The 13,070-nt window shown below is 35.4% G+C and overlaps 1 protein-coding gene across 1 annotated transcript; it reads right to left on the bottom strand.

Annotated features, from left to right (window-relative positions):
• Window positions 1-1,991: 1,991 nt before the first annotated feature.
• On the bottom strand, window positions 1,992-2,867 carry LOC123670510. Its single transcript, XM_045604002.1, has one exon. It carries the CDS (start codon window positions 2,865-2,867, stop codon window positions 1,992-1,994), a length of 876 nt encoding a protein of 291 aa, XP_045459958.1.
• Window positions 2,868-13,070: the final 10,203 nt, after the last annotated feature.

The raw sequence follows: 13,070 nt of genomic DNA, 5'->3' as shown, positions 1-13,070 counted from the left end.
CATTTTTATTATCATACAATTACAACCGACTATAACAAATACAATCGATTGATTTGATTAGGTACTTGTTTTTCAACCGATTTATTTCTTGGACTATTTCGTAACATTTTGTACGGCCGTTTTATGGCTTTTACAAATATTTTTCTTTTACAAATATTTTTCTAAAATAATTATTGTACAAATTATAATAAATAATAAAACCTTGTATTGTTCACTACATTATAATTTACCATGAGTTTTTAAGAAAAACACAATTTACATAAATAATTAAACGTACCATTTAATATATGCTACTCAAAATGATAGTGAAAAAAAAAAAACAACACCATCAATACATAGCTAGATATATTTTTATAAAATTTTATTTTTATATAAAATAATAACACATGAATTTCAAATGCATCTTGAGAACCAAATGCCCAAAATAATGGGGCACAGTTTGGACAAAAAAGTTCGAGATCGTACTTTTGATACGAAATTTAAATAATGCACAATATAAAAGGCGAAGAGTGTGTAAATATTAAAGCTGGGTTCGAGCGGAAGCTTCGCTGGGTGCGAGATTACTGTTAAATGATTATTACTTGTTCACTATGTATTTATTGAAAACTTGTATTCACACAAATAAGTCGTGTCTGATACGTAAAAATATTACTAGATTTCGAATCGATGTAGAATCGAGTAAATCAGATTTTAAAGTAGAGGTTTGTAGGTTAACTATTTAGAAATTTGTGCGTGTTTTATGTGTTCATTAGCTTTAGAATAAAAAATATAAAAAAATCTGGTAAAATTCACCGATCAATTTTCATAGCCTTGAAAAACGAGTGTGCAATTTCGGGTCTCAAAGACTACGCCTTCGATGATTAAAATTTAGTACAAAGTGATCCAAAGTTATGTTGGTCACAATGGTATCTTATATTTTGTAAATTGCTATCGAAAAACCTTGTCAAACTTTCTAAAATTAACATCTCGATTGATAGATCAAACTTTATGAACACATAAAATGTGGAAGTAGATAGAAAAATAAAAAACTACAAATCTTTTCTTGTCCTAATCAATTACCATTAAGTACATTAACGTGCCTTTTAAAGACTAATTCGGCAGATAATTACATTACCTAATTTTTTTTAAAAGAACACTAATTGGTGACTTTACCAGTACAAGTTTACTATTTCGAATGTCTTACAAAACAGGATACATACTTATACTTCACTGTGGTAACGAATTAATAAAAATTTGTTTAAAAAGGCCCCCAAACGCCACGGGTCAAAAACTTTATATTAATCAAAAACGCACTGTATAAGTCATACTCTTGTAACATAAATTATTATCATTACATATAAGCAGCCTAGTCCCTAATTTTATCGCAGATTAGCATTACAGAATAAATAAAAAATTCGTTAAAATATAACTCTTCACAATCAAGCTCTTTGGCCATCCGACAAATTTTAAAATAATACTTTTCGATATACTTAAATATTCTATATAACATACAAAGCATCAGAGTTTGACTAGTAAATTTCGATAATAATCATTTTCAGACATTTTTAAACTAATCGTCGCGATCACAATTTAGTACGCGAAATTAATTTATCATGATCCGAGAACATTAACAATGCGATACATGAATATATTAACAAAACAAATTATTTACACAATACAAATAACATCGAAATATCGACGCATTCGTTGTAATTATTGTTGCATATTTGTGTTGGAAAATCGTGACTTTAGTGAAAATATATTAAATATAGGCACGAGCAATGCATTCATTGGTATAACTGGATAATTTTAATACAAAGATAGTTTTCTATGTTTGACTTCAAACTTTTGAACAAGAACCGTTTATGGTTATTCTATAATTCCCAGAACTAATATTGATATGTCAAACAATTCTGACATTGATATGTTTACGTGTAAATAATAAGTAATACGAAAAAGTCGATATTTCAACGTTTGTATAACGTATAACAGCCGGCGAAAAGCGCCAGCGACTAGAATAACGTTTCACGAGAGTGTGAAGCGCGATCGATACGTAAAGGAAGTATCGGCCGACTCGTAAGTTCCGTGCACTCGGACGTGCCGGCCTCAGGTCCGCCGCTATCAGTCGAAAACTGCTCCACCTCATCATCAGTGGACTCTGCATCGTCCTCTGCGAATACTGAATCCGCCCCCACGGACGCAAGGTCACACTCCACAACAAATGACGGACCAACACTACTGACCGAGGCGAGCGGCGCAAGTCGTTCACTAGGGCATGGTGACAGACGCCGTTCCGGTAAGGAGCACACTACTGAGGAACCGCGCCTCTCCAGATAGGAACTCCCCGAGCTCGAACATGTAGCTGAGCTTAACCGCCTATCACGAGGCCCTCCCGATGCACGCCTTTCAATAAACCTTAGTGCAGAACCGGGAAGTGAATCACCGCGCAATGTCGAAAGTCTCCGGGGTGGTGCTAACAAGCTACCATACCCTCCACCATAGGAAGCGAAACGTGAAGTTCTGGGCCAGAGTGGTTCTTCTCCTATCGATGGACGAGAACGAGCTCGTTCTGAGAGTGCTTCCTCTAAAGCGGCAGTTAACTGTCGTTCTTCCTCCACGGCTTGCTCTTCGGCCACGACGGCCTCAGCTAACTCTACAATTTTTGGATCATTCAATGCTTTCACAGATTTACTCCTGCTTTTATAAACGATTAAAAAGACCATTAGCGCAAAAAAGCCGCCAAGTGTAGCGGCTATACGAATGCCGGTCATGACGTCGTAGGTAGCATAGAATTCAATGCGTACGCGATCGCGATCGGCCTGCGTCCGCTCGGTTGTATTGTACGCTGCAGTCGTTTCTCCACCACTCCATCCATCTTTATGTTCCATGTTGCGGTCAAGTGTTCATTGCCTGCGAAAAACATTATCTCCGTAAGTAAATTGTTATCAGTACCCAGGCGTATAATGGCTTGATTGTATTGAAACATTGACAATACCTAGATTAAAGCTTTTAGATAAAACGAGCCAGGTATGTGGTGAATTGATAAAAGTATCGAATCCGATACTATATATTTAATAATATATATAATATTAACATATCAATTTTATTTACAATATTTTTTTTATAATTTATTTTCCAGAGAACGAAATGTAACTGGAAAACCGACCAACAATGTTGTCGCTAAGCGATTTCCGTTCACCAGGTGCCGCCCAGCCACGACCGACATATCTGGGGCACGGCATATCGCTTAACGTTACTTTGCTTTCACGCTTAGATCCTTAAAACTCGATTGCAGTGGATATTTAAGAGAAAATTCATATTATTCCATTGTTATGTGTAAATCACAGTTAAACTTTCAACATTTTTTTTAACCGACATCAATAAATCTCTATTTGACTAACAATTTTGACTCTATTTTGTTTTTTTTTTTTACGTGTGTAGTTCCTCATAATTGATTACTGGGTGTACCGATTTTGATGATTCTTATTTTAATCGAAAGCTGGTGCTTGTCATGTGGTACCATTTAATTTGATCAAGATCTAACAAATCTTTTTGAGTTATCCGTAATAACGCGTATTTAATAGGTTATTTTTCGACTACCTATCTACGTGATACTACTGTTCGATATAAAATGGAAGTCGGTTTTTTAGTTTGCTAGCAAACACGATTATATACACGAACTGAATATGTTATAGGTAAAAAATTATATAAAATTATATAGATATTTGATAGCGAAACTTATTATTTCAAACTGAAGCCGCGATAAAAACCCAGTATCGCACCATTTTCAAGGGCGTAACTTTACGTTGTTTTATTGTGCATGGATAATGGAAACGTTTTGGCTCAGTTCACTTTATTATCAATTTTACTATTACGATCATAATCGAACATTAATGCAAATAGACACTATTTTGGGACGATACTCCTTGAAAACAAAATGTATCTAAGTGTAAATACATCGATCCTTAAAAATTAATTATTATATTTTTATTATATTTTTATATTACCCCATACTAGCTGTGTCCCACAGTTTCACCCGAGTTAATTTGCGGAAAAAACGTACTAAGATATGTAGCCTATAGCCTTCCTCGATAAATGGACTATTCAACACAATTTTTTTTTTTTTATTCGAACCAGTAATTCCTGAGATTAGCTGGTTCAAACAAACAAACTTTCTCGCTTTGATATATATGTAATTATATAGATTTTATGATATCAAAGGCATAAAGTTCCTAGTTTTGCAACGTTTGTCATGAACGCAGATCCTATTAACGTCCGTTTCGTAAATATTATATTAGGTGTATAGACTTTAGCCGTTCTCGATAAGTGGGTTTTCAAACAATAAAAGTAAAAAAATTTCAGTTTTAACCACTACTATTCTTGACATACCGCGTTCAAATTAACTCTATAATTTTATAATAATAATAATGCCCATTCTATGCAAGTAAGTTCCGTAACATATGCGACAAGACTATTGATTGTATTCGCATTTATACTCTTAACGTTCTGATATACATCAATGTTTCTGAACAATAAAACCAAGACTGGTCTTTGATAACCGAGAGCAAATTTTAAAACAAAAGAATGAGAATAGTTTTCTACAGATTACAATGAGTTCGGTTCGGGATTTATTCGTTTGTTTAATATTTTTGCCTTGAAATTTTTGACTAATCGGAACATTTTAATGATAACCTTATTTGTTACAACTGTTATAATACTAATACGTACGTAATAGATCGAAAAGGTCTGGTGGAGGAAAAGTCTCGGTATTTTCTAGTAAAGTTGCAATATGTATCTTATGTAGGTATGTAATCTTTTTGGTTGTATTGTTTGTATATGGGTGCCACATGAACTCACTGAAAGAAATCTAATGGACCTTGTATTCAATTGCGATTCTCTCTTAAGACGTAATGATATTAAACCATTTATAAAGAGATTGACCACTGGTGACGAAAAATGAATCACCTACGATAAGAATACGTACGAAAGAAATCGTGGTCCTAAGTCGGTTAAGCTGCACAGACTCGCGAAACCCGGGTTGACCCGCAATAAGATGATGTAGTAGTAGCTTTTACCGCCGGGCAAAGCCATCGATTCGAATTTTTACTATTAACAGTAGACGAGACTTACGCATGAAAGTGAGAATAAGCGGCCTGAATTGGTCCACAGAAAAGGTGTAGTCTTTTATCACGACAACGCCCGACCACATACGTCTTTAGCACTCAACAAAAATTGAGAGTTTGACTGGGAAGTCTTAGTGCGTCCATCATATAGCCCCGATCACCACGCATCCTCAGATTTCCATGTATTTCGGTCTGTTTAGATTTTTTAGGTAGTGTAAAATCAACATTAAGAGGACTGTATAAACTAATTGTTGGGTTTTTTATGGAGAAGTTCCAATATTTCTACAGCTAAGCTCTAATGAATATATGTATGTATGTAACATATATGTCATAATTAATTTAAATAAATTTTGAAAAATTGTACCTTGAATTTCTATATAAAATACCATTAAACTTTAACCCCCCCCGACATAATATATACCGAAATAGAGTATTAATCATAGAAATATACAAAAAAATTCATTAAAAAAAACTACGTAAAGAAATAAAATTGAAGCGTGTGTAAAACTTTTTCCTTTATTTAGCAGTGGAAACCAATGTTAAATAAAGGCAAAATTATTTATTTAAATATCGGAAAACACTGAAAGAAACAACATCGAGCACACTTAAAGCGTCTAAATCTAAAATGTCCACACACTGTTATTTTTACGACCATTCTGTAATTAATGCACTTAAGTGCAATAGGTTGTGAGTTTAGAACAACAGCTTGAACATTTCCGTCTGTGAATATAAACACAATATTAAGTCCTCCTGCTGACAAACTGATTGAGCAATATTGATGGTTTACAGCGGTTTATCAATATTCGGTTCATTTGTTTTTTTGGAAAATCTTGCCGTCAAGACAACAGTCAAGTTGCCGACTCCACCTGACCGACCTGACCCTCCGCAGGAGCTCTAGCCACTACTCACTACAGGAACACAAGACTACTCGAGAGCACTATTATTTTGTTGTGACCTTCTGTACGCTTAAGGTACTTTTCCCCAAACGGGGTGCTTTTAATTTTGAACAGGACATACCCTGCTGAGTCCTAGGTCAATTGATTTTAGGACATTATATCCAAAAAGCAAGTCCAAGTTTTAGAAAGTGTTAGAAACAATACCCGTAACTCGGCAGCATTCAGTAAGGAGGCATTCAAGTATTACGTAGGTACCAATGGTTGGTGGGGATCTTTGTGTTGCTTTTTTTTGATGATTTGGGGCTGGGGGTTCTAGATGGTGGTTACGTCAGCAATATTTATTTATTATTTTAGCAAATATGGCTACCCTACTTGTCTATGCTTGACAGCGAAAATATTAAACAGCGATACCCTAGTTATTGATATTACTTTACAAGCTGTCACGGTGTTAAGTTAGAAAGAAATACAAACTTCAGACGAACACCAAGATGCTGAATGGTTCGAAGAGAACAATGTTGATGTTACGAAAAAGCATGAAAGTGAGCACACACAACATCGAACAGCAATCATACAATATCATCGAAAACTTGGAGTCATAGCTTCAAGCGCCATAGACAGAAAACAATTATTTTGTAATAACCAAATTTTAAATAGATAAAATATAATAGAAAAAATATAAAGAATATTAAAATATGTTTACAAATGTTAACCATTTTCTTGAATAAATATTGGAATATTAATTGTGCAATAAATTCACATGAATAACAATCAAGAAAAGTGAATAGATTTAAAAATATATATACCAATGTTTACGTAAGCATATGGTGGGTTGGGGTTTTGCTGACTCTCACTGACAAGGAAGACGAGGGGGTAAAAATTACTAAAACTCTGCTTACGTAATATTATACCCCTAAACACAATGTTGTTGTGTGGTTACAGCATCAAAGAATATAGCCACCCCCTCTCTTCCCGTGGGTGTCGTAAGAGGCGACTAAGGGATAAGACAGTTCCACTACTACCTTGGAACTTAAAAAGCCGACCGATGGTGGGATAACCATCATGCTGGCTTTGAAATACACAGGCCGAAGACGAGCAGCAGCGTCTGCGGTGCTACAAAGCCAGCCCTGCGGTCACCAACCCGCCTGCCCAGCGTGGTGACTATGGGCAAAACACATGAGTTCACGCCATTTTTGGCGTGAACTTATGGAGGCCTGTGTCCAGTAGTGGACTGCGAAAGGCTGCTGTGATGAAACACAATGTTATCATTTCGTTTAAGGTTGTAAGTGGGACTAAATCTAGCAATGGACAAACTTTGATAATAACGTCAGCAAGTTCTTTTTAACCGACTCTTCCAAAAAAGGAGGAGGTTCTCAATTCGACTGTTTTTTTATGTATGTTAACATCAAAACTTTTGACCGGGTGGACCGATTTCGACAATTTTTTTTTAATCGAAAGGTGGTGTATGTCAATTGGTCCCATTTAAATTTATTTGAGATCTAACAACTAGTTTTCGAGTTATGTCTAATAATGCGTTTTTACTTGACGCTTTTTTCGTCGACCTACGTTGTATTATACCGCATAACTTTCTACTGGATATATCGATTTGGATAATTCTTTTTTTGTTAGAAAGGGGATATTCCTAGTTTAGTACTATTATATTAATCGCTGCTGCCCGTCTTCAGCCTGTGTATTTGAAAGCCAGCTGTTGGATGGACATCCCGCCATCGCTCGTCTTTTTAAGTTCCAAGATGGTAGTGGAACTCTGTTATCCCTTAGTCGCCTCTTACAACACCCACGGGAAGAGAGGGGGTGGCTTACTGCCGTAACCACACAGCAACAGTGTCAAACAGGTCCCATTTAAATTTAAGAGTTCGAGTCCATCATTCATTTTCATCAAATCTAATAATGCGTATTTACTTGACAATTTTTTCACCGACCTACGTTGAATTATACCGCATAACTTTTCACTGGGTTTACCAATTTTGATAATTCTTACTTTAATCGAAAGCTGATGCTTGTCATGTAGTCTCATTTAAATTTGATCGACATCTGATCAGTACTTTTTGAGTAATCTTTGACAACCCGTATTTACTTGACTAGTTTTTCGGGACCCTACGTTGTATTACTTGTCAATGTAATTAAAATCGTTTTTTTTTTTTTTGCGAACAAACACATTTATACGCTTATGTTTTAATACATGGATAAAGCTTCTAAAGCATTAAACACTAAAAGCTCAAAGCCATTCAGTATAAGTGTGCGTGGATAAAAATACCATTTCTTTTATAATGGAATCAAAGGCTAATTTTACTTTACGCGGACGAAATCATGAGCAGCTTACAATATTGATACCTATAATTTAATATATACTGCATGCCCCTGTTATGAAAATATCTTGTTGAGAACGCCTAAAAGAATAAACCGACGCAAAACAAACCGTTCGTTTATTTATTATTTGATAAATATTTACTTTATTATTATCAGCTTACTAGTATCAGACAATTTTTTGCAAAGTAAGGCATAACATGTTTTATTAAATTGTAAAAATTATAATTATGTACAATTAAAAGTCGTAACTGACCCATGCCCGTAAGCAAAAGATATTTAGTTTGCTGAATATCTTTCGTATAGTTTTTATGACCGAAGTAGAAATAAATACTATAATTATATTTAAAATATTTGTCTATCTGTTTATATATTTGTTTTCAGCATGATGCAAAATCTGTTAAGCAAAATTCGATGCGGTATTCATTTGTGATAATTAATGTCCAACTTAATAGCCACTGCACGTTTTATATAAAAATACCATCTAGAAGTACAATTTTTACTATATAAATAATTACAATAAATTTACAAATTTATTTTGCACACATAATAGTAAATAAAGCGAACAAGATCATGGGTATCAAACAGCGTAAAAATATATATGATAAAGTATCATAAGATTTATTGACTGAGAGTTTAAAACAGCAGCGATTCGATATTACACAGCTCACACAATGGAACTAAATATAGAATACCAGTAAGGCAATAAAGTGGTAATAAAGAAAGAGTTCAAAACTCAATCTGCTTATAGTAAAAGGTAACATTTAAATTTAAGGACAAAATAACTGATATACTCTTACTGTGGAAAAGACTCAAATATATAATTTTATTGTCAGTCATATTATTATCTAATTATTTACCTATTTCAAGTAAAGTAATGCAGGACGTGAAGATCCAACCCTTCTCTTGTATGGATACCACTTGTTCATATGATTTTTTTATTTTAATACATAGAAACAAAGGATAAATCATAATATCCAAAAAGTAAAATTTTGTGAAACAGTAATGCTGACCCGCACTGTGAGTGACGTCTCTTGCAAGAAAGAGATAAATATGTTTTTAAATATCTCAATTATCATTCTTAAGGCGTAAACTCTTAGTCTCATGTAGGAGTTGACACACACACTTTTTTTACATCTCTGGTGAACAAGCCTACGACCCACTTGATGGGAGCAGTTACCGTAGCCTATGAATGTCTACAATACAAGAAGCATAGCATGTGCGTTTTTGACCCTATTTCTGATCTTCCCAGGAGCTCTGTCCAAATGGATCATCAAAGGAACATAACTCTACTTGAGAGCAGTATTATTGAACTGTGATATTAGTAAGGTTAAGATTGCACCAGATTTTGAGCAGGGTTTTCCTCTGCCCCTAACTTAATGCCTTTCTTACTTTTACTATAACTTTTACTTTTCAGTATCAGAAAGTAAGTAGAGAAGGGATGGACCAGAGCCATAAAAACTATTGAGTATCTTAAATAACAAAATATCTGTATCTGTTACCAAAACTGATAAAAAAGTTTTGAACATTTCCTAATTAAGGGAGGAATCTAAAAAATATGATATGCTGTGATATGATAAAAATGAACACAGAGGACTAAACACAAACATTAATAAAGATTCAACATTTATAGGGCGGGGAACTTCAGGAGGGAGTACGTCATACAACGGATGAAGGAGGTTGGGGCAATTAAACAGGATATGGGATGGGGATCCTTCATCTAAACCGCATTCACAGAGTGAATGGTCCCGTACTACTTTTTACGAGATGTCTAGGTGTGCACGCGTGACCTAAACGCAACCCGCAAATGGTCGAGGTGACCCAGCAATCGGCGTGTCTAAAACGAAAAAACCATGGTCGTCTAGGGATTTCTGGTTGCAGGCTCGCATAGTATTTACCTTTTACCATTTTGGATGATATCCAAGATGATGTCCACGAATTGGCCAACCGAAGATTTAGAATCATTGAATTATCTAAGCTCAAAATTTGACAGTTTATCGGCATAATTTCATTACAAAAAAAAAATTACCCTAACCTATCTAACTTCAAAATGCAGTTCTTAATCTAAAACCTACCCCATAAACTTATAATAATTTAAATATTATAATTGCTCAAAGTACACAAATACAAAAAGAAAAAAAAAAACTAAACGGTACCTTTATGTTTAGTTAAAAACATATTAACTAACCATATCAAATCTTAAGATATAATTGGAGAGTAATATTACTTTCATGTTTCTAATCAGATAGTATGAAAAATTCCACATAATTCATAGTACGTAATAAATAAAAAGAATTCATTGAATCTATAAATAAAATTATTTACTGTTACAAATACAACCTGCTACTATTTTATAATTACTGCCTAATATTTTTAATGTACTGTTTCAATCGCTGTAGTCAGTTAAAATAAGATAATATATTACCATAAAATTTTACCCATTCCCAATAAATTATAGCCTTTGCACTTAGAAAGATTTAAATCTTAAAAAGTAGCAACATTTTACGACATACATTTAATGGAATTTTATTTATTTGCACTTTGAAGTATTTATAGTTTTATACTTTTTATTAGTATTTGTATAGATATAAGGTTAAAATGTATATTTACCAATAATAGAGCATGATCCAAACCCCGCACAAATTGTCAAATATCTTGCCCGACGAAGATTTATTATGAACATGTCCTTGGTATATAATTAAAATTTAGACATTCATACATTGGAAATAAAAAGCACATATAGTAAAAAAAAAGCAAAAGTTCAACAAGCGACAATTTTTTTATTCAAGTTGTAAATTCACGTCAATAATTATTACAAATTGTCGAACATTCGATATTTGTTCACCATAACAAACACAGATTTGCTCGTAAGTAGCCTAATAAATTGTGAGTGATTAGAATGTTCTAAATATTGTTTCTCATTTAAAATTACTCAAACATTTTTGGATTTCAAGAACCACCACCTAGCAAATGACACTAATAATAAGTACTCTGTGCTCTTCGACTGACTACCTACTTTAACAAAAATGTCAAATACGAAATACCTAACTTTTGGACACCTCCCAGATAACAGAGTTCTCATTCCCGGGTAACGATTGTACCATGGGATTGTACGTAATTACGTACTTACAGTAAAATTAAAAGTAAATAGTAAGGTATTGGTAAATACACCAATGTTACTTATTATTTCAAAATAATTCAAGTGTTTTATTTATGAGTACATATTTTATTCTAAATTAAAACATTAATCGCGTTGGAGCCAAATTAGCTTCCTATCCGTGTGGAAGTAAAGCTTTTTGGTCGCTGTCTAAGTCAGTGGAAATGAACTTTTGCCGTCCCTCGCTGCCTCCTCTGCTGAAGCCAGATGGGTCGCTGGACATTACTGCGACAGACAAGGCTAACCTTTTAGCAAACCTGTTTGCGGAAAATTCGCACCTTGATGCTGGTAGTGCCTCACCTCCTAGACATCCACCTTCCAACTTCGCTATGTCCGATATATGCATTCACTAAACGGTGGTTTTGAGAGCGCTCCACAATTTGGATACGAATAATGCTAGTGGCCCTGACGGGATACCAGCTAGAGTTCTTAAAACATGTGCTCCTGAGTTGTCTCCGGTTCTAACGCGCTTGTACCGTCTCTCTAAAATCAGCTCAGGTTTCTAAAGCTTGGAAGATTGCCAATGTACAACCTATACCTAAAAAGGGTAGTCGTGCCGACCCGGCTAACTATAGACCAATCGCTATCACCTCCTTAGTGTGTAAAAATTTGGAGCGCATACTGAACGATAAGCTCCTTGATTACCTCAAATTGAATGACCTCCTGTCGGACCAGCAATACGGTTTCCGCCGTAACAGGTCCACGGGGGATCTTTTAGTGTATGCCTCACACATCTGGGGCGAAGCCTTGGATAAGCACGGAGAGGCGCTAGCCGTCTCACTTGATATCTCGAAGGCATTTGACCGGGTCTGGCATGAGAGCCTATTGAGTAAGCTTTCGGCTTACGGAATACCCCCTAGCCTGTGTGGCTGGATATCAGATTTCCTGAGTGGGCGATCATTTCGGGTGGTCTTGGATAGCTCCTCGTCTGATTTGATGGCGGTTAATGCCGGTGTCCCTCAGGGATCAGTTCTCTCTGCAAACCTCTTCTTGCTACTCATTAATGACCTCCTCAAGCCCGGTATCTTTGGATACGCGGACGACAGCACTGTTACGGAGAGATACATGTCCAGTCCCCGAGTTAGTGGGGCTGAAACTCTTGAGCATAGAGAGGCTCTGGTTGAACGCATGAATTTGGCTTTAAAAGAGGTATCCGATTGGAGTGACGCCAACCTAGTCAAATTTAATGCTCTCAAAACGCAAGCGTGTCTTTTCACCGCTAAACGGAGTCCATTCCCTTTAGCTCCGACTTTCCGGGGTGTATCTGTACCGATCACCGATAATATTGATCTTTTAGGCATAAATATTTAGTCTAATATGAACTTCAGACAATGCATAGAATCCAAGGCAAAAATTGCCGGTAAGAAACTTGGTATCCTCAATAAAGTCAGGCAGTACTTCACACCGGAACAGCTTCTCACTCTGTACCAAGCACAAGTTCGATCAGTATGGAGTACTGCTGTCACTTATGGGATGGCTCTGCCAAGTACCAACTTGCTGCTTTGGAGGCTGTGGATCGACGCGCCAGAAGACTCATCCGTGACGAACCACTGGTTAACTCTAGACTACAAAGTCTTGAACATCGGCGCAAGG

Source organism: Melitaea cinxia, chromosome 4 (assembly GCF_905220565.1).
Source record: "Melitaea cinxia chromosome 4, ilMelCinx1.1, whole genome shotgun sequence".
NCBI lineage: Eukaryota > Metazoa > Arthropoda > Insecta > Lepidoptera > Nymphalidae > Melitaea > Melitaea cinxia.
Note: the sequence above shows the minus strand (reverse complement) of the source record. Positions and strands in the feature narration are given on the sequence as shown.